This window comes from Hemicordylus capensis, chromosome 4, assembly GCF_027244095.1.
Source record: "Hemicordylus capensis ecotype Gifberg chromosome 4, rHemCap1.1.pri, whole genome shotgun sequence".
Taxonomy (NCBI): Eukaryota; Metazoa; Chordata; class Lepidosauria; order Squamata; family Cordylidae; genus Hemicordylus; species Hemicordylus capensis.
Window position 1 is genome coordinate 32671148 of NC_069660.1, and position 22080 is coordinate 32693227.

The 22080-nt window shown below is 40.2% G+C and overlaps 1 protein-coding gene across 15 annotated transcripts in view; it reads left to right on the forward strand.

The window, feature by feature from the left end:
• The window catches only part of ZMYND8 (zinc finger MYND-type containing 8), a 149656-nt gene that overhangs the window by 51469 nt on the left and 76107 nt on the right, over window positions 1-22080 (forward strand). For 9 of the 15 annotated variants that reach the window (XR_008305667.1, XR_008305666.1, XM_053243417.1 and 6 more), the window contains one exon: window positions 15397-15467. Coding sequence is in view for 11 of the 15 variants with exons in the window: in XM_053243417.1 (XP_053099392.1) it covers window positions 15397-15467 (71 nt within the window). In the remaining 4 variants the exon portion in view is untranslated. Of the gene's footprint in view, window positions 1-5328; window positions 5394-5647; window positions 5800-6273; window positions 6510-9869; window positions 9934-15396; window positions 15468-16752; window positions 16978-20238; window positions 20353-22080 lie in introns of those variants that run through there. The other 6 variants (XM_053243414.1, XM_053243405.1, XM_053243412.1 and 3 more) reach the window with 6 other exon arrangements.

Genomic DNA, 22080 nt, shown 5'->3' on the forward strand with positions numbered 1-22080 from the left:
ATCTACCTCTTAGAGCTCTTGAGAGGATATTCCCATGTAAGATGCCTTGAGCTTCTTGGAGAAAGACCTTATAGCTTCTCACTTAAGGGCAACATATTCAAAATAATTCCATGAGAATTAGTTTCCTACTTAATGCCTTTTAACTGTCTTGTAATATGCACAATCATGATTGTTAGAGAGGTAAATATGGATTTTCCCTTCATTGTTTTAGTGCTTTTGGTGGACGTGAAGATTTTTATCTTTAGTGGCAATTTGCAAGTTAGTTATTCTGAGTAGGGATGTGCCTGAACTGGTTCGGTGCTTTCTTAGGAAGCTTCCAAACTAGCTCGGGCGCTGTTGCGAATAGCATATTTAAGACCAGCCTTTGTCTCAAGGCAAGCCCACATGGGAGAAAGAAAAATGCTGATTAATTCCCTCCATGTTTGCTCAACAAAGGCTGTTTCTTTAAAACTTAACTGTTTCTTGGTAATCACTGCCACCGCGTCCACTTTTTAACAGAGTTTAATCCCTCCCTGATGTGGGCAAAATTTCAGGGAAACACTCCTTCTTTTACAAATGGAAAAAGACAGAATACCTCCCACGTGCAGTCTACATGTGAAGAGCAAACCTGGTAGTCTGCGTTGCTGAGCAATCAACATTGAGGCATTTTTGTACCAGAGTAAAACCCCTTTTCCTGAGTTAAAAATCCACTCAGAGGCAAGTCAGATACAAAGAACAAAAAGATAAAAATGTTATTAAAAAATATTACAGATTGCTTCAGTCTGAGGGTTTCCCAACATTTAGTTACAGGTAACCAAAACACTCAATACTTGCAAGAATACTTCAAAAAGCACTCCAGCTGGTATTTGGAGCGGCACACTTTAAAATTGTGGTTACTCAGTTGAAAGGATGATTCAAAAAGCACCCCCAGTTGCAGGGAACCTTTAAAAGCCCCTTTACAGGGTACAGGGACTTTTACAGAGCCCTGATTGGATAAAAAGGGCTCAGGCTAGGGCTTCTTAGAAGGTTACATTACACAATAGACCAGTTGAAAGGATTTGCAAAAGCACAAAAAATAAAGTAATCTAACACAGGCTAACTAACACATGGTTCCCTGGCTAAACCTTTCCCCAAAGCCAAAGCCCTTGGCTTCCTTTTCCCTTGAACTCACCCCAAACTCCAGGAGATAACTCAAGTTTCCTGCAATCCTGTCTCTCAAGATTCTGCAGATATCCTTCTATGAGAGAAGTCTCTAGGCTGTCTGGTGGCCATGAGGCAGCAATACTTCATAGCTGGAAGCCTGATCCCCATCTTCTCTCATCACCCTACTTGCTCCTTCTGAGCACAAAGACCCCCTTCACTTCCTACCGCCAGGCCCTCTAGGTCCCAGTCACCGTGTGCTGAGTGGCTGATCCTCAGAGGTCACCGCCTGTTGGTCAGGACAGGGTTTACTTCCGGTTCACTCTTTAGGGTAAGGGATGGCCGATTGCTATAGGTGCCCACATCCGAACCATTTCAGTGTGGTGGGGATTGGGTCCTTTCATGATCTCTCTTTGTGGGAGCCAGCATTGTGTAGTGGTTAGAGTTCTGGACTAGGACTGGGGAGACCCGAGTTCAAATCCCCATTCATCCATGATACTTGCTGGGTGACTCTGGGCCAGTCACTTCTCTCTCAGCCCAACCTACTTCAGAGGTTGTTCTGAGGAGAAACTTAACTATGTTCACCGCTCTGGGCTCCTTGTGGGAAGAGTGGAATATAAACGTAAAAAAATAAATAGAAATAAAAAGCAGGTAAGCAGGTCCTTACCTGCTCCTCCGCTGCCCCACTGCTTTTCCAGGCACAACACTTGCTTTTCAAAAGGCAGTGCACGGCTGCCGTGCTGTTCCCAGCAGCCTGCGTGCACTGTGGGCTTACACATGCAGCGTCCATGTGTGTGCTGACACCATGCGCAGGCTGCTGGAAACAGTGTGGCAGCCAAGCCTGGCCTTTTGAAAAGTGAACAGCGTGCCCAGAAAAGCAGTGGAGGTGCAGGTAAGGACGTGCTTTTTAAAGAACCCGATCCCCACCCCACTGAACCAGTTTGGATGCGGGCGCCCGAGCTGATTTGGGCACATTCCTAATTCTAAGATTAAGTAGCATAGACTAAAAAGTATAATTTTCTGTTTATTGTATGAAGAGAATATTGACTCCTTCAAAAATAGTAAGTGAGTGTATAAAGTAAAGGTAAAGTGTGCTGCTGAGTCAGTGTCAACTCCTGGCGCCCACAGAGCCCTGTGGTTGTCTTTGGCAGAATACAGGAGGGGTTTACCATTGCCATCTCCCGCACAGTATCTTCCTATATCTCTGCTGCCCAATATAGGTGTTTGGTTAACATGCCAGTGGGCATTCAAACTGGGAACCTCTGACTTGCTAGTCAAGTCATTTCCCCGCTGCGCCATTAGGTGGCAAGTGAGTGTATACCTCAGACAATATCTTTACAGAACAATAGCCCTCTTCAGGTGTTTTTAAAAGAGATGCTGTACTTGTATACAGCATCCTGTGAAAGTACCTTCAAGCCCCATCCCTTCCGCTGATGTGCCCAGAAGCCCAACCCACCTGCTCGCCACTCTTAAATGCTGCAAGTGTGGACTGTGGATGTGTAGGGCTTCTGAGCATATCAGAGTAAGGGTTGTGACTTCCTGGCACACTCTCAGGCTGCTGTATGTTAGTATAGCATCCCTGCTTTTTTAATGTCTGAAGAGGGCTGGTTTCAACTTAAAATTTGGTAGTATGTTTTAATAGCCACACTCATATTATTATATTCTTATCCTGCCATCCCTCCATGGCAGCATTCATGGTCTGCCCCCCACAATTCTCACAACAACCCTGTGAGGTAGATTGGGCTGGGGTAGATTGGGCACTACACCACACTGGCTCTCAGTCTAACCTTATTAGTCTACAAACTGGTGACAACAAGAATGATCAGAATTCAGATCAGGCACATGTTCTAGGCTTAACGATTCAAACATTTCTGCTACTGAATAATATCCTCTTGATAAACCACATTACTTGGCTATCCCTTCCTTCCTTCCTTCCCCTGGCATTTGGAATAACAGCAAAGAATTCTGTGCACTGAGATAAACACTCTTGTTAAGGCTTCTAGAGACAAAACTGTACAGAAAGGTTTGAATTTGTAAATGTACGCTGCATGGCTTGCCATCCGTTTCCAGGTTCTTCTTGCTGCTCTTAAGTGGCTTGTCTGTTTCCCCTTATCACAGTGTTCAGTTCCTGCTGCATTTCTAAATCAACAGAGCTGTGAAGGCACTCTCTTACTATTCTCTGTACTGAAAAATGTGGCTAGGGTATGTAAGGGAAAATGTTTCCTTCTAGTAGAAACTGTAGAGCGGTGTCTGACGGAAGCATTATGCTTAATCCACTGGTCCAGCCTGAAAAACAGCTTTGGCATAGAACTACAACTTTTCAGTGGCATGCGAGTTTCCCTGTGAAGTGTGAAGATGATTGTTATCTCAGGAAAACGTAACCACAGCATGAAACACAGCAGTCTAGGATTATTTTTTTGCATTGATTGGATTATGCGTGTGCCTCAAATGAAATCCACAGTTGAAAGAGGTGTGTGTGGGGGGGGAGCCGGGCTAGCTTTTATTGCATCACTTACTGCTGAGGATGGGGGAGGGGTTTTAGTAGCTTTCATGTGAGGCATAGTTAACCCATACATTTGAGAAAACTGGTTAAGAAGCAGGTTTAATTTGGCTAGTAGTCTTTCTGTATCCCATTGACGGTTTATGTGCTCTCTTTGCTTATGTGTACCCCCAATACTGTGCAGCATTCTCAGGATAATTGGCTGTTTCAATACATTGAAGTTTGCACTCAGAACCTGCCTATTTTTGTACTGTCTGCCTCCAGCCAACGTACCCTTTATGGTTTGGGTCCATTTCTTCATATAGAAGATTGTTGATTGCTGTTTGTCATTCCCTTTTTATGTATAATTTTTTGTGCACAGTAATTTGTAGGTGCAAATGCAAAAAAAGATCGGCACAAATATAAGCACTGAGTTAAGACAGGCCTGTGTGTAAACCTGTTATTTTGAAATTTTTCATCTGAAACTATTCCTTCCCTTCCCCCAGCATAGCAACACATTTTGCAGCTCAGACTGTGGTAACCAAACTGAAACACAGGTTCTAGAGAAGAATAAACACTTTATTTCATTTCATGCTTGCATAGAATTTTTAAGAACTGGCCCCAAATCCGACTGGCTGTTTTAATGAATTGTGCTCTAACTGTAAAATTTATTTTCATATTTTTAAAATGTATTATTTTTTAGATATCTAATTTCAATAAAGACTTCATATTGGCGTTGCTAAATTCAGATTTCCATTGTTCAAAAAGCAGCTCTGATGTTTTTCTCCACACTGAAACTCAGCTCTTCACAAGGCCTGCTTAAAAAGAGCCAAATATGATAGGGTTAATGAACAGGAAGCTGCAGCTGCAGCAGACTAATAGGCAAGTCAGATTTTTGTTTAACTGACAGCTTTAGAAGGCCTTAGGGATGAGGGAAGGGCACTTTGTGAAAACAGCATCTAGCACAGTACTGAAAATCGTAGCTATTTTCTGTGTCCTTTATATTTAATTAGGTAAGGGGCATTGCCAGTTATTAGAAGGCCAATTTCTTGCTTTATAACTCAACATATATTGTGCATTGGAACAGTGTTGGTAAAAATCCAAAATGTGGGCTTTTACAGCACACTACAAGCTTGTTAATGTGTATAGAAGAATCATGTTTGCTTTTTGAGCTGTGTTGCTGTTATATAACAGATGAACTGCAGCAGTTATCCTTGATCTTTTAATATAAGTTTAATTCCATACCTTGCAGGGTGTGTGTTGCTTCGGTATGTTTTTCTGCCTTTATCAAATGTAGCTTTTACAATGCATTTCAGAAATTTTGCATACTCTGTAGGGGAAAAAACAGCATTTGTGACCTGAGGAAACCTGCAAGTTTACAAAACCTGAAGCAAAAGCAACAAATGTGGTTTGAGAAATGTTTTATTTAGACTGGCACTTAGTGCTCACTTAATTCTGCTTGAAAATCTGCTTTCTGCAAAAAGTGTGTACGTGCATGGTTCTCCTTTTAAGTTTCTTTTGCTGAAACAGGCCTAGTTTAGCCTGTCTTCTCTGTGCACAGGATGGCTCCTGCTTGCCAGAGCTGCACAAAGATAATCGCTCAGGAAGTGTTTCAGCCAATCCCCTGAAGCTTTGCATTCAGATTTTCCAAAGTAGCCAATCCAGGATTAGCTTTTATTAGGAAGACAGATCATCAAGCTGAAGTGCCAAGCCCTTTCTGTCTGAGTACTGAGAGCCTGTCCTCCATGTTTTATAAGTATTGACATAACACTGTGTTAACAATGCATCCACAGAGGTAAGCTTTACTTTTTTACATTTTTTTCCTCTAAAACCTATGAGTTGTGGCTTAACAGTGTGATTCTCTGTGATCTATCGCGCAAAACTCACCCCACAGCACTTTATTAAGTTGAAAATATTTAAATTTGCTTTCTTGGGTCACATGGTTTAGTAGCCATTAGCCATAGCTTTATTTTACAGACTGGCAGAACGTTTGCAAACATACTTCTTCACAAGGGGATGGTGGTTTTTAGAGCTTGTCAAGATACTGTTATTCCAAAGCAGCTTTCTGTGTCTGAGCAGTTTGCCTGCACTATTGTCTGTTGTGTCACATGCCTGCTGAAGAGAAAATGGAAGCTAGGGAGCAGATGCATTTAACTGCCCTACAGGGAGACAAGCAGGGATAATGGCAGACAGCAGAACAGGCAAGTTTACCTTTTCAGACAGTGAAAAGAAGAGCTAAGCTAAGTTGTCCCTGAGAAAACATGGGATTTTTAGCAACCTAGACCTCAGTAAATAGTGCTAATGGTAGATTGCAGATATTGGGCCTAAGTGGTGGAGTGCTATTGCATCATGTTTTTTTGTGAAGGTTTGCCTTAACTTAAAATGGGCATTTAACTTTTTTCTTACAGGATCCTTAGCTGCAGTGTCTGTATTTTTCTGGAGAACAATGTATAGCTAACAATCTGTCTCTTTAAAGATGTTCTTATTTCAGGTTTTAGAAACAGTTTAGGTCTGAAACCATCAAGCATAGCTATGCATCTGTTTCAAAGCCTTACCTATTTAATCCTGTTTAAAGATACGGTGGGGTGGTGTTTGTGTGTGTGTGTGTGTGTGTGTGTGTGTTTGAACTATCTACCTTCTTACTGTAGTACAAATAAAAGTAATGGACTTAACTGTGCTTTTTTTCCTTTTGCAATGTACCAGCCACAGTTCTCTGAGATGGAGTGATATAAAATCATGTGTGGTTCATGAGAGCATTACATGTTTTTCTTTTTTTTCTTTTTGGGCTTTTCTGGTTTTTGGCATGATGCTACGTAATTATTTCAAAAATTTCCTTTTGGTCAAATCCCAAATCTGCCAGCTTGTTGTATCCTATTTACTGGGAAAAATGAGATGGTTGCTTGAGCACTTGGTAAGTAAACTTGTCTGCTATTCTCTGATAATTTCAAATAGTTCTTAATCTTTTGCTTTAACAGGATAAAGTTAATTCAGTAACTGAATTTCTGTTGGTAGCTAGCTAAGTAAAAAATCTTTTTTGTTGATTATATTCAGCATTTTTATATGAACAGTTTGCCAATTTGAATTTATATCTTTTTTCAGACAATCCTTGTACCATCCTTGAAATGTATACTTCCTGTTTTCCTGTGAAAACAAAATTCTGCTTACTCTTTGTTCCTGGACCCCTTAATTAATGCACTTGCAGGTTAAAGCTCAATTCAGACTTTCCTCAGGCTTTTGAAGTGTGATGAATGTGCTAGTTCTCAGCAATGTAATCTTACTACATTGTAACAAGGTTATCCCTCAGTAACCCTGTGCTTTTGTTGTTCTGTGCTATATCATGCAGCATGAATGGTTTTAAAGCTACTTTTGAATAACTTGTGTTTTTAAAGTAAACTGGAACTGAGACATTTTTATATGCACGTTTCAATGAGCATCTCTTCAGTGGACTTTTTCCTCACAGCATACTGTACAGTTTAGGCACAGTTCTGTAATAATATAATATACAAGTGTGGCTTAAGAAATAATACCTAGTCACCATTTTATATTGGGTCTCATGAACTCGATAAATTGCTATAATATCCCTTGTATTCTGATTTTGTTCCTAACAAGCTCTTTTGTTTTAAACTGAAAACAGCAAAGTAATGTACTAATTAAAATACTTTATTCAGATAATTAACCCCCCCCCCCCGGTTTCTAAAGGAATTTGAGTTCATTATCAAGTTTCTGTGCTATTTTAGCACTTATTGGCATGTAGAAGTAAGCTGAGCAATAAGTTTTGGTTCTTCAGTTGTCAGACCTGTGCCCAGATATATTTTTTTCTTACAGCAGTTTACTGTACATTAGCAGTTGGGTGTGGAATCTTAATATTGCACAATATTATCTTATGAAGAAGCAGTAGAAAATGAGCTGTACTCAGAATGCTTGAATTAAAATGGCTCCCCTAGGTTTTGTTGAAGAAGTATATGTCTCAAATCTGTACCTCCAGAGGTATTGCTGTCAGGGGGAGGCATATTTGCATGGACTACCCTTGTGCACATAATGAAACACAGCATCACAAGTCCCCTGAAGCTCACCTTTTAAAATTGCTCAAATGCTAATTCTTTGATAGTTCACAAAATATAAATGTCTGCATTGCAGCAAGATGTCTGAGGCAAGGAGCGAGAGCAGTGTTGTTTCCCAGATCAGCCCAATCATGCTGCTGTGTTGAAAGCCTGAGCCAATAGAAACCAAGGATAGGTTAAAGATTGACAAATACTGTAGCAAGGCTGAGAAAGGCCTTCTGGAAATTTCTCCCATCTTTGTTCTATATCAGTAAAGCAAATTCAGCCATGCTGAAGAATTTTATATATTTTTGATGCTTTCAGAAGATGTGATATCAGCTGCTTTTATGGAGAGCATATGAAGAAACACAGGGTGCTCTTTCCCCCTCTGTCTTAATCCAGATGATGTGGGTCTTGTTTAAACAGACATGGGGGGAGGGACATTTGCTGCTCCTATACAGGGAGAAGCAGATCTTGTAAATGTTGCTGTTGAATTGAGATTATATAAAGCAGCCTAGCTGAAATATGTGCTTCTTACAGAAAGCACATACACTGTGCATTACACTGTTTTGGTTTAACAAGGACTGATATTATAGTGCCTCTAAAAATTTCTGACAACTAGGGATTTACTTAGATTGGCCAAATGAATATAATTTGCCATTGTTATTTAGACTGGCATCCAGTTACTTTTGTAATTGGCTCTGCAGAGAGTGTAGTTCAGAAAAACAAAAGCATGTTGTATTTTACAAAATAGTGTAAAAACACAAGCTTTATTTAAAAAACAAAACAAAATGCTTTTCATTCTGAGTAGGCAACCTGTTTTAGGTGGCAGCTAAATAGGACTGGCTAAGAAATGAATGACTTTTCTGAAGCGAATTGTTATCAGTAAACAACACTGAAAAAAGGAAGGGGGCAACATGTAAAGTGACCCAAAAGGAATGTCCTCTTCTCTCCATCCTGCATATACTTTGTTGACTGGAAGAAACATATGCAAAATGCAGCATTGTTTTACCAGTTTGAGGATTATAATTTGTAAATCTAGCATCAATGTGCACAGACTTCTTTTGACTTAACTCATTTAGCACCTCCTCTCTCTGTAATCTCACTCTTGCCCTCCCTTCTTGGGTGGAGAAGCCATATTTGTTTTACATCTGGCAAAATATACAGGAAATTCAGTCTCCCTTAAGACAGACAGGTGCTACTTTGTAGTCCTCTGTCCAAGAGTGATAGGTCTCCATGCCAGCTATGCCCTGGATTCTTTTGAGCAAAGAGTATCAAATTAAAGAGTTCCAGATGGCATTTTGTCATTCTGGAAGCTGGTCTTGTACCAAATTCTCAATGTGGCAAGCACATAATATGTTCAGGGGGCTATCAGGTTGAATTTCAAATCATATTCATGGAAACCATCAGTCCAGAGCTTTATCTCTTTCTCAAAACATGCTACATATGAGCTAGGTTTGACATGGTTATCTACAAATCAGACCTGTTTGTCCCTCCAGTGCTACCAGTTTATTGGCAGGGCCCATGGTATTCATGCATCCATTGTGTGATTTTAAAATACTGCAGCATAAAAAGCTTTGTCCTGAGGTAATATGGAAGGCACTGGTGTTGGTTATGAGCTAGAGATTTGTACTCAGTTGTGTTTCCAAATTTTGAAGTTGTGCTGCCTGATCCTATGAAATGAGTTGCTTTAAGCACACCTGTATAGGATCAAACTGTTAGTGTTATAAGAATCCTGTTTATGCTATGCAAGTCATAACTAATACAGTTGCTTGCCAGAGTTGAAATACATGAACATTTTTCACAGCTTTCTCACACCTTTTGTCAAAACGCACTTTAAAAAAAAATCACATTTTTCATTTTGTATAAAGTGTGCAGATTCTAAGATTGACTTGTACATGTGTGTGTTTTCCTGTTTATGTTAAATCTTAATGCACATTAGGCTTTTTGCAGGAAAATTGGAGATCATCATTCCTTGCATATTCAAACTGAAGACAGTATCTAAAATGGAAGGATTTCCTTAGTAACCTGTGACTTCATTAAACCTCCCTGTCTTGTGCATTTTAGTTAAACATTAGGTTGTCAGATATCACTGTATCATCGTTTACCATTTTCCTGCTACTTAGACGATTGCTTTTAAAATAGTACTGCTGTTTGAACAAGGGACATAGTTATTGAATAAATTGCTACCATTTTAGCTACAGTATAGGAATGAGGCAATGCAGTGCTGCCAGACGCCATTTTAAGAATCCTGCATAAATAGCATAGCTACCGATGAGTAAGAGACTGTTATAGGTGAGTGCTTATACACAGATGCTATTTATTCAGTTATGGCATGCAAAATACTATCTCCATTTTTTTTTAATCTAATGCAATTTCTAGAAATTTTATTTAATGCTTGCTACTCACAATCTAGAAGCAGCAGTAATTACTTTAAACATAAAATTGAATTTTAGTGCTTATGATGCTAAACACTGTATTTAATTTTAAGAAAAATAGCTTCCAGAAATGTATGGCTCTTGAGATTAAGTTTATGTAGCAATTTCCTTAATAAAATTGAGAATACTCTGTATGTGGGCAATATTTCCTTGGTAGTTTTCCATATCAGATTTCCTGGTTAAATGTCAAGGTGCAGTAGTTCATCTACAACTTTTGATTGCTCTCTATAGTTAACCTAGGTTAAGGGAATGTGAAGATGTGTCTACATTTGTGAATTTTTGAGATTAATGGTATAGTAAGGAATAGTTTTTTTGAAGAACAAGTTTATTTTATTTGTCTAAAAGTATATTTATTTAATTACAATTAACTACAGTGCTCTATGGATGGTAATGAAGAGTATGACCTTAAAATAATCATGAAAAGGATATGCTGCAAACTCATGGTGTAGGTTTGTTCTCAGTTGTGCCCTCCTTTTTACTTCCCATCTCTCCAGCTCTTCTGTTTAAAAAGAGAGAGAGAGAACCTCTATTCCAACATCCTCTTTGTCATACAAGCTTTAAAAATAGTATATATGAAACAAATTGGTTTTGGAACTGCCTTGAGTCTATCTTGCTGAACCTGATAAACACAGAGATAATAGCTTCTCTGTAGCTAATATTAATTCCAGTCAATTAATAGCAGTTGGCAACCATTTCCTTCTACCTAGTAGTTTATAAGCTTTTCAGTTTTTCTCAAGAAAAATGTGGATCTGGATAAACAATATACAGTACATTTTCCTGCCTGCAGTGTTAGGAACCTGGAAAAATATACCACTGTTGTTTCTGGTAGGTAACCCCAGACTAATGTATTCTAAGATGCACATTCAAATTTAACAAATATCATATTACCAAACTGAGCTGGATGAAATCAGTCAGTATGGTAGGAAAGATATGTATTGACATCTCAGTTTACTGTGTTTTTCTTTAATACTTTATGCCATCCCTTGATGCCAAGTTGCTTTTACAAACAAAAAAGAGCGTGGGGGAAAAAGGAAAGGAAAAACATTGCAAATACTGAATGACTGCTCCTTGAAAAATGTTTTATTTGTAGTATTGTCTCTTTTTAAAGCAGTAAACTTTGTAGCAGTATGACTAAACTATTGTGTTTAATCAGCTCCATAACAATTCTTTTGGAGAAGGAAGGCACAAACTGGAAGATCCATCAGTTCTAAATGGTTATCCTAACCTCACATTGTAAATTATTCATATGTAGATTTTAAACCTTGCCCATCCCCCCTCCATTAGCATCAGTGTCTACATGACTTTCAGTGTGCTGCAGTAGACCAAACAATGCAAAACAAAGTAGCTTTATTACTGCAGAATCCCTGAAATCCCTCAAAATTGCAATAATGTAATTGTACTTCTTTGCTGTTTTCTGAAATTTCAAAGCATCCTTGGTGTTCTTCTGTTGTTTGTCAAGACCTTTAGAGTATGCTATAAATTATATAGCCTATAATCATAACCCCCAAAATAGTCTGCATGCACAAGCAGGGCTTCCCATTGTTGGCTCCAGATGGGAAAAGATCCAGTTGGCTCTTGTATGCTTATGTAGTTCCAGATGCCATAAATGAGAATCCTGCACATATGAGGGCTTCTGGACATGTGCCTTTATTTTTAGATCTCTAGGAAGCTTCTGTCATTGAATATAAGAATGAAAGCCATTCTCTGCAGATCAGTTATATCTAATTCATTTCCTGTAACCATTCCATGATTGGTACAACCAGTATTTTTTTTAATAGCCATCACAAAGTGCAGGAATTCTAGCCTCACAATTGCAATCTGTTGTAATAAGTGGTAAGCATGTATCTCCATAATGCTTTGTTGATCTTGTGATCATGAGAGATGAGCTATTGGGAGATACCATCTTTAAACTGGACACATGTGAAACTGGACACATGTGAAATAGAATCCATGATCCTCTGTTCAACCTTGTACTGTTAAGGAAGAAAGTCTTGCATTTGATAGTGCAAAAGATAGAACTACAGCTAAAAAGAGTTGAACAACTTATTGCGTAGTTTGAAAAGACTTAGGTTTTCATAGTTTTGGGGTGATGATGGGTAAAGTACACCATTTGAAATTAGACAAGGGGATAAATAATTTACACAGTATATGTTACTGTCCTGCCTTTTAAGCAACATCTTCATTCGCTAATCTTTTAGCATTATTTGTGAGTGCTCACATATCTGCAAATAGGGATTGGTCCAAAAGGCATGTCCTGCCGCATAATGTGGGTAGTTCAGAGCTGCGCTCTAACACACACACACACACACACACTACTGCAAAAGAGGACTGTGCCATTAAAATTCAGCCTTGCCTGATCATGGGTTGCATGCTACTTGCATTGGGAATTATGCAAATAGTGCATGACCTGTGATTGCTCAAGGGTGAGTTGCACTGCAACAGTGCTCTTGCACAGCATTGTTTGAACATGCTCAAACATGCATTTTTGAGCCCCAGAGTGGCATGGATGTTTCTGAACCACCTACATTACACTGTAGGGCATGTTAGCCAGTGAACTAATTCACATATCACATAGAACCATGGATTATTCCTGGATCCGGGCAACATTCATGAACCTTGGGCCAACATGCTTGCCCTGTTGATGAAATCAGAGTCTTGTGTCCTGGCTTGTTCAAAAACTGTTAGACAACCCAGAATTTCCTGGGTTTAGATGTCATGGCAAACCTCAACTTTGAAAAGAAAACAACCTCTCTTCACATGTGAGATTGAAGCTTATAAATGTCATGCAGAAGTTCCATGTGAAATCTGAACTGACCTATATATTTTTCCAAAGACCTTTTGAAGAAGTCTTCTTAGGATAAAGGATTGGGGCATTATATGGATCATTAGCTGCTTAAAAACAAGAAGTGGAGTAGGATAGTGAATAGTGCGACCTACCACTTGATCTCTGGATCCCTGCCTGACTTGGCTGCTTCTATCTAGCAGGGAGATTGTTGGAGATGGCCCAGTTAATATCATTAACTCATCACTGAGGGAGGGTAGGATGCCTCCTTTTTTTGAAGGAGGTAATAATTAGACCACTTCTTAAGAAGCCTTCCCTAGATCCTCAGTGATGGATAATTATAGGCCAGTTTCAATCTCCCATGGTTGGGCAAGGTGATTGAGAGAGTGGTGGCTAACCAGCTCCAGCAGTTTTGGAGGAAACCGATTATTTAGACCCATTTCAAACTGGTTTTAGAGCAGGCTAAGGGGTTGAAATGGTCGGCCTGATGTATGACCTTTACCAAGAAATCTACAGGGAAGTGTGACTCTGTTGGTTCTTTTGGATGTCTCGGCGGCATTCGATACCATCAACCATGATATCCTTCTGATCGCCTGGGGGAGTTGGGGATAGGAGGCACTGCTTTGCAGTGGTTCTGCTCCTAACTCTCAGGCAGATTCCAGATGGTGAAGCTTGGTGATGGTTGCTCTTCGAAATGGGAGCCATTATATGGAGCTATTATATGGACCAGTGCTTTTTAACATCTATATGAAACCGCTAGGTGATAAGGAGATTTGGTGCAGGGTGTTACCAGTATGCTGATGACACACAGATCTATTTCTCCTTATCGTCACTGTCAGGAAATGGCATTCACTCCCTAAATGCAGTAATGGGCTGGATGAGAGATAACAAATTGAAGCTGAATCCAAGCAAGATGGAGGTGCTCATTGTGGGAGATCGGAATTTGAGGGATGAGTTATATCTTCCTGTGCTGGATGGGGTTATACTCCCCCAGAAGGAACAGGTACACAGCTTGGGAGTGCTCTTGGATTCGGGCCTCACAGTGGTATCTCTGGTGGAGGTTATGGCCATGAGCACTTAATATCAACTTTGGCTGATTCGACAGCTGCATCCATTCCTTGAAATGAATGATTTCGAAACAGTGCTGCATCAGCTGGTAACCTCCAGGCTCGACTATTACATTGCGCTCTATGTGTGGCTGCCTTTGTACATACTTCGGAAACTTGAGGCAAAATGTGCCAGCCAGACTGGTCTCTGGGGTAACCCAGTGAGACCATATTATGCCTGTCTTAAAACAGTTGCATTGGCTGCCAATATTTCTGGTCAAAATACAAAGTGCTGGTTATTATCTTTAAAGCCCTGAATGGCTTGGTTCCAGGCTACCTTAGAAAGCGCCTTCTTCTGTAAGATCCCCGTTGCATGTTGAGGTCATCTGGAGAGGTCCATCTCCAGTTACCATCGGTATGTCTGGTGGTGACTCGGAGCCGGGCCTTCTTTGTAGCTGCTCTTGGTCTATGGAATGCACTCACAGCAGATATCTGTAATTTAGGCTCGTTGTTGGCCTTTAGGAGAGCCCTAAAAACATACTTATTTGGCCTGGCCTTCCAAGGTTTTTAAATTTTTAAAAAGTATTTTATTTGGTTTTAATTGACTTTGAATTGTTTTAAATTTGTTTTTATATTGTTTGAAGCAGTGTGTTTTTAAATGGTGTTTGCTTTTATGTTTTTTAAATTTGTTGTGCACCTCCCAGAGCCTTTGGATGGGGTGGTCTAGAAATGTAATAAATAAATAGTGGACTTCCTCTGCAGTCTGTGTGGGACTGCTATAATTTATTTTATTATTTATTTTATTTATTGAATTTATACCCCGCCCAAACTTACGTCTTATAAATGTATTTATCAGTGATCTAGTCAAGTCTGAATAATGAACTAGTGAAATTTGCAAATGGTATCAACATTGTTCCCTTTAACAGGAATTTCCAGATGTTGATTACAACTCCCATCATCCCCAGCCAAAGGCCATTGCAGCTGGGGATGCTGGGAGTTGTAGGGAACAATAGCTGGGAATCTATTTTAGAGGGAACACTGGGTATCAAGTTGTTCGGGACAATAAAATTCCAAATGACTGTAAAGAATGCCCAAAGAATCTTCCTACTGGGGACTTGACGGAAGAATGTTAGATGAAATTCTATGTAACTCCATACTGATATACATTGGGACTTATGCTCCTAATGTATTTGCTACTGGTGCAGCCATTTTAGACCCAGGCTAGGCAATACATTTTGGGATCCTGGAGGAAAACTTAATGAAAACATCAGTTGAGTGTGCTGCTGCATTAAAAAGAAAAAGACAAATTTAGTATTAGGACAGGAATTGAAAATAAAACTGCAAGTATCATTCTAAAGTGCTACTTTCATTCTAAATCTGCAGGCTCCTAGTTGTCTGCTCTCCTTTAGGTTACGTACTATGGTTTAGAAGTGGTAAAGTGTATGAACTATAATGTGAACATAATATTCTGAATATCCCCTTACTTTCATAGCTTGGCTGACGAAGAAATAAAGGCAGAGCAGGAGGTGGTGGAAGGGATGGATATCTCCACTCGATCCAAAGGTGAGTGAGAACAGTGCATAGGGGGAAACAAACTAATATTGCTTCAGGTTTTGCATACTTTATTTCATGGTGCATAAAAATAATACTGAAAATCATAATAGGATGATGTAAATTTTGACACTGATTTGAGCTCATTGTGAGTTTCAGTTAATATTGTGGCATAATTGTTATACAAGTTACAGTCTTCCACACTCTTAACTATACCATACTAGCTTTTTGTTAGCAGTGCCTGTTGGGTTATTGGTATAGACTTCATGAGCTTACATAATGTCTGTTTTGTGCTTCTGCTTAATGTTTAAATTCTGGATTGTAACTTCAAAAGATTAAGGCCACATTTGCATGTAATCCCTCGATCTCCTGTCTGAATGGAGACAGTTCAGGAGAGCTCCCTGCAGAGAGGAGCGGGGACTGGTGCCTGGGCTTCCTTTTTTTACTGAAAGACACTCCTGGCAGCCAATAGCAGCCGGAGCGAGGGAGCAGCTTCCTCCCTCAAGTCTGGTTGCAAAGCAACCAGACTGCGGTGCCAGCGTCCCGACGTAATCCTGACATCACAGAACTGGAGGTTCAGACAGAGGATCTCTCTATAAACCAGAGGTGCAAATCACTGTCCAGGGAGGGAAACTATGGGTCCACTTTCTGTTGTGACAGCAGTTGCCCGCATTCGGATGTACAGATTTTGAAACCTTAGGTCCCTTCATCTCTGGTTACATGCGAATGCGGCCTATGTGAGAATAAGAAATGCAGAAAAATACTTAATGTGAAACTGCAACATATTGATTCTGTTCTAATTATTTTTCTCGGTGGTAGTCATGTTTCTCATGTAACAGAAGATCATTTCAAATTTGCTATAAGAACTATTTAAGATCTCCCATATGCAGATTATTTAGCAGGAATTCAAAAGTCATGGATAATTTCCAGTGCCATTACAAGGTTTGCATTTAATTTCTGCCATTTATATAGGGCCATTATTTTGCATGGTGCTTGTTAGATAGTAAAACAAAACATGAATCCTCTTCTGAAAGGAGATTACAAACAAAATGGAAGTGGGAGATGAAAAGATAAAAGGGAGTGTTTGAGAATTCAATACTAATTTGAAGTAAACCCTTAGTCCTTGGATTTTAATTTGCTTTAGTTCACTGTAGCTGCAGAAGCAATGATACATGCAGAGCTTCCAAAGATCCAGTTCAGATTCTCTGGGATGCATCAGTGTGAATGGATTATTGATGCAGTTTGCTCTTAGAGGATGCCATAAGCTGAGACTGGATCCTTGTACTGTTGTTTGCAGAATTCTCTGTCGGGAGGATTAAAATACGTTTAGGGCAGACTCTGTGCTTGATATGTACAGAACAATAACCAGGATGGACCCTGCCCTTACCGTCCAGATGGGCAAGGGATAGACAGTGAGTACCAGGTGGAGAGATGGTGAAGGAATGGAGAACCCTGTGCAGAATCTTGGGTGCAGAAGAGGGCAACCAAGATGATCAGGGGCCTAGAGCACCTTCCTTATGAGGTAAGGCTACAACACCTGGGGCTTTTAGTTTAGAAAAAATACAACCGAGGGACGACATGATAGAGGTCTATACAATTATGTATGGTGTGGTGAGAGTGGATAGAGATAATCCCCCCCTAAAAAACACTAGAACCAGGAGTCATCCCATGAAACGGATTTCCAAGAAATGTTTGATGATAAAAGGAAGTACCTTTTCACACAGTGCATAATTAACCTGTGGAATTCTCTGCCACAAGATATTGTGACAGCTACTAGCATGGATGGCTTTAAGAAGGGCTCAGATAAATTCAAGGAAGGCAAGTCTACTAGTCTGAGGGAGATAGGCCACCTCCAGCCTGTAAGATGCCTCTAAATGCCAGTTGCAGGGGAACAACAGGAGAGAGGGCATGCCCTCAGCTTTTGCCTGTGGGCTTCCCAGAGGTATCTGGTTGGCCACTGTGTTGAAATGGGATGCTCAACCAGATAGGCCTTGGGCCTGGTCCAGAAGGGCTGTTCTTATGTTCTTAGATTGGTTTAGGAGAGGCTCTGCTGAAGAAGTGAGTTTTGAGGAGAGAAAGCAATGGTGAGGAAATTGGATGTGTGTGTGTCCTTGAATAGTGGTAGAGGGCTAAATGATGCTTTCCTCATAGCTAGTTGCTAAGGCACCATTATTAAAGCTACGAGGTTGTCCTGTAAGTTCAGAACTGCATTAGAATGCTGAATTGCAATAGAGCTAACTAAGCCTGTACAACGATTTGGCTTTGAAGAATTGAAGCTCAGTCATTTACACCTCACCACTGGCCCAGTGCGGAGGCAGCTGTTCTCCCTGGTGCACAGCACGAGGGAGGGCCCTTAATGGGAACCAAAGCACAGCAGGGAAATGCTTGACTAACAAGCAGAAGGTTGCCAGTTAGAATCCTTACCGGTATGTTTCCCAGACTATGGGATATATCGGGCAGCAGCGATACAGGAAGATGCTGAAAGGCATCACCTCATACTGTGCAGGAGGAGGCAATGGTAAACCCCTCCTGTATTCTACTAAAGAAAACCGCATGGCTCTGTGGGCACCAGGAGTCAAAATCGACTTGACGGCACACTTTGCCTTTACTTTAAGCTGTGGAAAGCCTCAGTGACCTTGTTGAAGCCATAGAACTCTGTGGAGAAAGTGCTGAGAAGGACTACATTTCCCAGCATCCCTTGCACATATTACCACACAGCTTCTGTCACACACAAAACACAAAAGCTATTACCATAGTATGTGTCTATGGGAAGGAAACCTACCAAACCTTCTCTCTTATGTGCACCAGTTATTCCAGAGCTATAGCCTTATGGCTTGTTCACATGAACCTCTCTCTGGTGTCACTTCAAGTTAGTAGAACATCTCATCTTTCTTTATTCCTCCCCTCAACACCCCCACCCTCCCGGCTTCCACATACAAAAGAATTTTAAGGAGGGAAGGTGAATATTTGAAGTTGAAGCAACTAAAATTTATAGCAATAATGAAGCATCTGCTCCAGCTGCATCCCTCTTCCAAGGTGGATGGCTTGCTTCACTCTGCATATCTTATCTGGTAACAGAAATCAGAGACTGAAACACACAGGTGCAGCAAGGAATGCACCAAATTATTAGTAGGATAACCCTAATTTTATTTATTTATTTATACATTTCTATTCCGCTCTTCCTCCATGGAGCCCAGAATGGTGTATTATATACTTCAGTTTCTCCTCACAACAACCCTGTGAAGTAGGTTAGGTTGAGAGAGAAGTGTCTGGCACAGAATAACCCCGCAAGTATCATGGTTGTATGGAGATTTGAACTCGGGTCTTCTTGGTCCTAGTTGAACACTCTAACCACTATGCCACAGTGGCTCATAGTGTTGCCCTTTATTTTCTACACTAGCACTCTTCTTCAATGTGTGTATTCAGAAAAAAAATTATTCCAAAAAATATCCCAAATATTTTTTCTCCTGATCTGCATAAGAAAAAATTTACTGTGCAAGTCCCCCTGATACCCTAAACCCAAGGGTTCTCAAACTTGGGTTCCCAGATGTTGGACTACAACTCCCATCATCCCCAGATACAATGTCTGGAGTTTGTTGTTCTGTTTGACCTTCAGAATGTGATACCTAGAAGCATATATGTCATGAAAGAGCTAAGTGGGAGTGGCTTCCAGGTCAGCAAATTTGAATCCCAGACATGGAGGAAAAATTGTGGTTGATGAGTCCCCTTCCTAGTTTAGAAATCACTGCTATGTTGTATAAGCAGTAGCTGCCATCCATGAGATATGGTTACCTTTTTGTCTGCTATAAACAGTTGTCTGTCCTAAGTTAGTTTTGTATGAGTGCAGGGCCCTATACCAACTTCTGGTGTAGGATTCCATATCTGCATCAGTTATGTGCTGGGTGGGGCTGCCCCATTAGCACCTGAAGCATAGCTGAAAGTATATAAAGTAAACTGTGCCATCTGCTTCTGTTGTACAGTATAAAGTAGGACGGGGTGTTCCAAAATATTTGATTGTGAGCTTAATATTGGGTTTATTTAGTGGCTTTTAAAAAGATTTTATCGACATCTTAAGCTGCCCAAAGTCTGTGAACCAAAAAGGCTATATAATGTAAATAATTTTTTTAAGAGGGCATAATTATGAGCCTGTGAAAATTTAGGCACCTATTAATTTTTAACATGAAGATTCAACTTCGTGCCTATATGTAAAATGCTTTCTCTTACTGTATTTTGAAAGGGCACAACATTTGATCTGATTTGAATCCAAAAGAGAGTGGCTGACATCCTGACTAACGAAGTACTTGGGTAACGAGTAAAGTTGCATTAGTGCAAAATCACCTAGTTGCATTACAAACAGGAATGTGCGCAAAAGTTTCCTTTAAAACAGAAGGGATGTGCTGTAGTTGTGCAGGCGCAAGCATTATTGTGGTAGCTAGCTCAAGATTTTGTGCAAGTAGGTAGCACAACACTAACGCAAAGCTGCATAACTTCAGCCTTCCTTTAGATGTTGGACTACAACTCCCATAATTCCTGACTAATGGCCACTGTGGCTGGGGATGATGGGAGTTGTAGTTGAAAAAAACAGTTGGAGGGCCGAAGTTGTGCAGCCTTGCACTAGCGTAATGTCTTTCCGCAAATCAAGATGTCAGCCACTGTTATTAATACAACTTAATTAGCTCCAGTCTGTGTAGGCTAGCTACATTGACTAGCTTTTGTACACAAGCATCTTTAATATCACTAAGTTTTCCTTGTGTTCTAAGTTTGCATTGCTTTTATTTTCTAGGCTCCTGTCTACTTTGAGAAGTCAAAAAATCAGTAGATTTACAAATGTCTTAAGTAACAGGCCAAGAATGTTCTTTTCTTCACTTGGAGCTTTGCTTACAAGAAGGAACTGGAAGTGAGATATTGTCTTTAGAATTATTTATTTATTTATTTATTTAACAAATTTCTGTGCCACCCCAAACTGACGTCTCTGGGCGGTTTACAATAAAAACCAGGAGGATTTATTTATCCTTTCAATAATTAAGCAGGAGGTTTTGCAAAGGGCCACTATATACATTGTTGCAATGCACATACAGTAATGATGTTAGTAAGCTTTATTAATAGGTGAACCTGACTCCTGAATCTGTTACATTGAACCTAAGTTTTGCTGTAGATGCAGGTGTTGTAATGGTGCTGTGGGTAAGTAACTTGCCTAGGGAGCAAGAGGTTGCTGGTTTGAATCCTTGCTGATATGAAACACCTATATTGGGCAGCAGTGATATAGGAAGATGGTGAAGGGCATCATCACCGAGGGAGGAGAGCTGCTCTTGTGGTAGCAAGCATGACTTGTCCCCTTAGCTAAGCAGGTTCTGCCCTGGTTGCATTTCCTTTGGAGACAGGGATCCATCTTTTTTATTTATTATTTCTCGATGTAAACTGCCCTAAGCCATTTTTTGGAAGGGTAGTATAGAAATTGAATTAATAATACTAATCATCATCATCATCATCATCGAGAAGAAAGAAAAACAAGTCAAAATAATCGACATAGCAATACCAGGGGATAGCAGAATAGAAGAAAAAGAAATAGGAAAAATCACCAAATACAAAGATCTACAAATTGAAATTGAAAGGCTGTGGCAGAAGAAGACCAAAATAATCCCAGTGGTAATTGGCGCCCTGGGTGCAGTTCCAAAAGACCTTGAAGAGCACCTCAACACCATAGGGGCCACAGAAATCACCATCAGCCAATTACAAAAAGCAGCTTTACTGTGAACAGCCTATATTCTGCGACAATATCTATAACCATGGACAATAAAATTCTGGCATCCCAGGTCCTTGGGAAGGACTCGATGTCTGGATAAAACAAACCAGTCAATAACACCTGTCGGACTGTGTAAACAAGAAATAATAATAATAATACCACCACAGAAATCACCATCAGCCAATTACAAAAAGCAACTTTATTGGGAACAGCATATATTCTGCGACGATATCCATAATAACAACAGCAACAATAATGATAATAAAATTCAGCCATCCCAGGTCCTTTGGAAGGACTCAATGTCTGGATAAAACAAAGCAGTCAATAACACCTGTCTGACTGTGTAAACAAGAAATAATAATTAATATGAATAGGAGACTAGAAGTATGAGCACTGTAAGATATTCCCCTGAGGGGATAGAGCAGCTCTGGGAAGAGCAGAAGGTTTCAAGTTCCCTCCCTGGCTTCTTCAAGATAGGGCTGAGAGAGATTCTTGCCTTCAACCTTGGAGAAGTTGCTGCCAGTTTGTGAAGTCAGTACTGAGCCAGATAGACCAATGGTCTGACTCAGTATATAGCAGCTTCCTATGTTCCTATCTCATGCTGCGTGGGAGATGGCAATGATAAACCCCTCCTGTATTCTACCGGACAACCACATGGCTCTGTGGTTGCCAGGAGTCTACACTGACTTGACGGCACAACTTTACTCTACTTTTATTAGTTTGAACTCTCAGCGTACATTACACCTTATAGAGTTACATAGACAAACTTCTGCTTCCAGGGACAGTGTAGACACAGCAGAGGAAGATAGAAGAGCAGAGAGAATATCATTACATTGTACTTGAAGTTTGGTTACAATTGGGAATGAGGATTAGATGGATAGA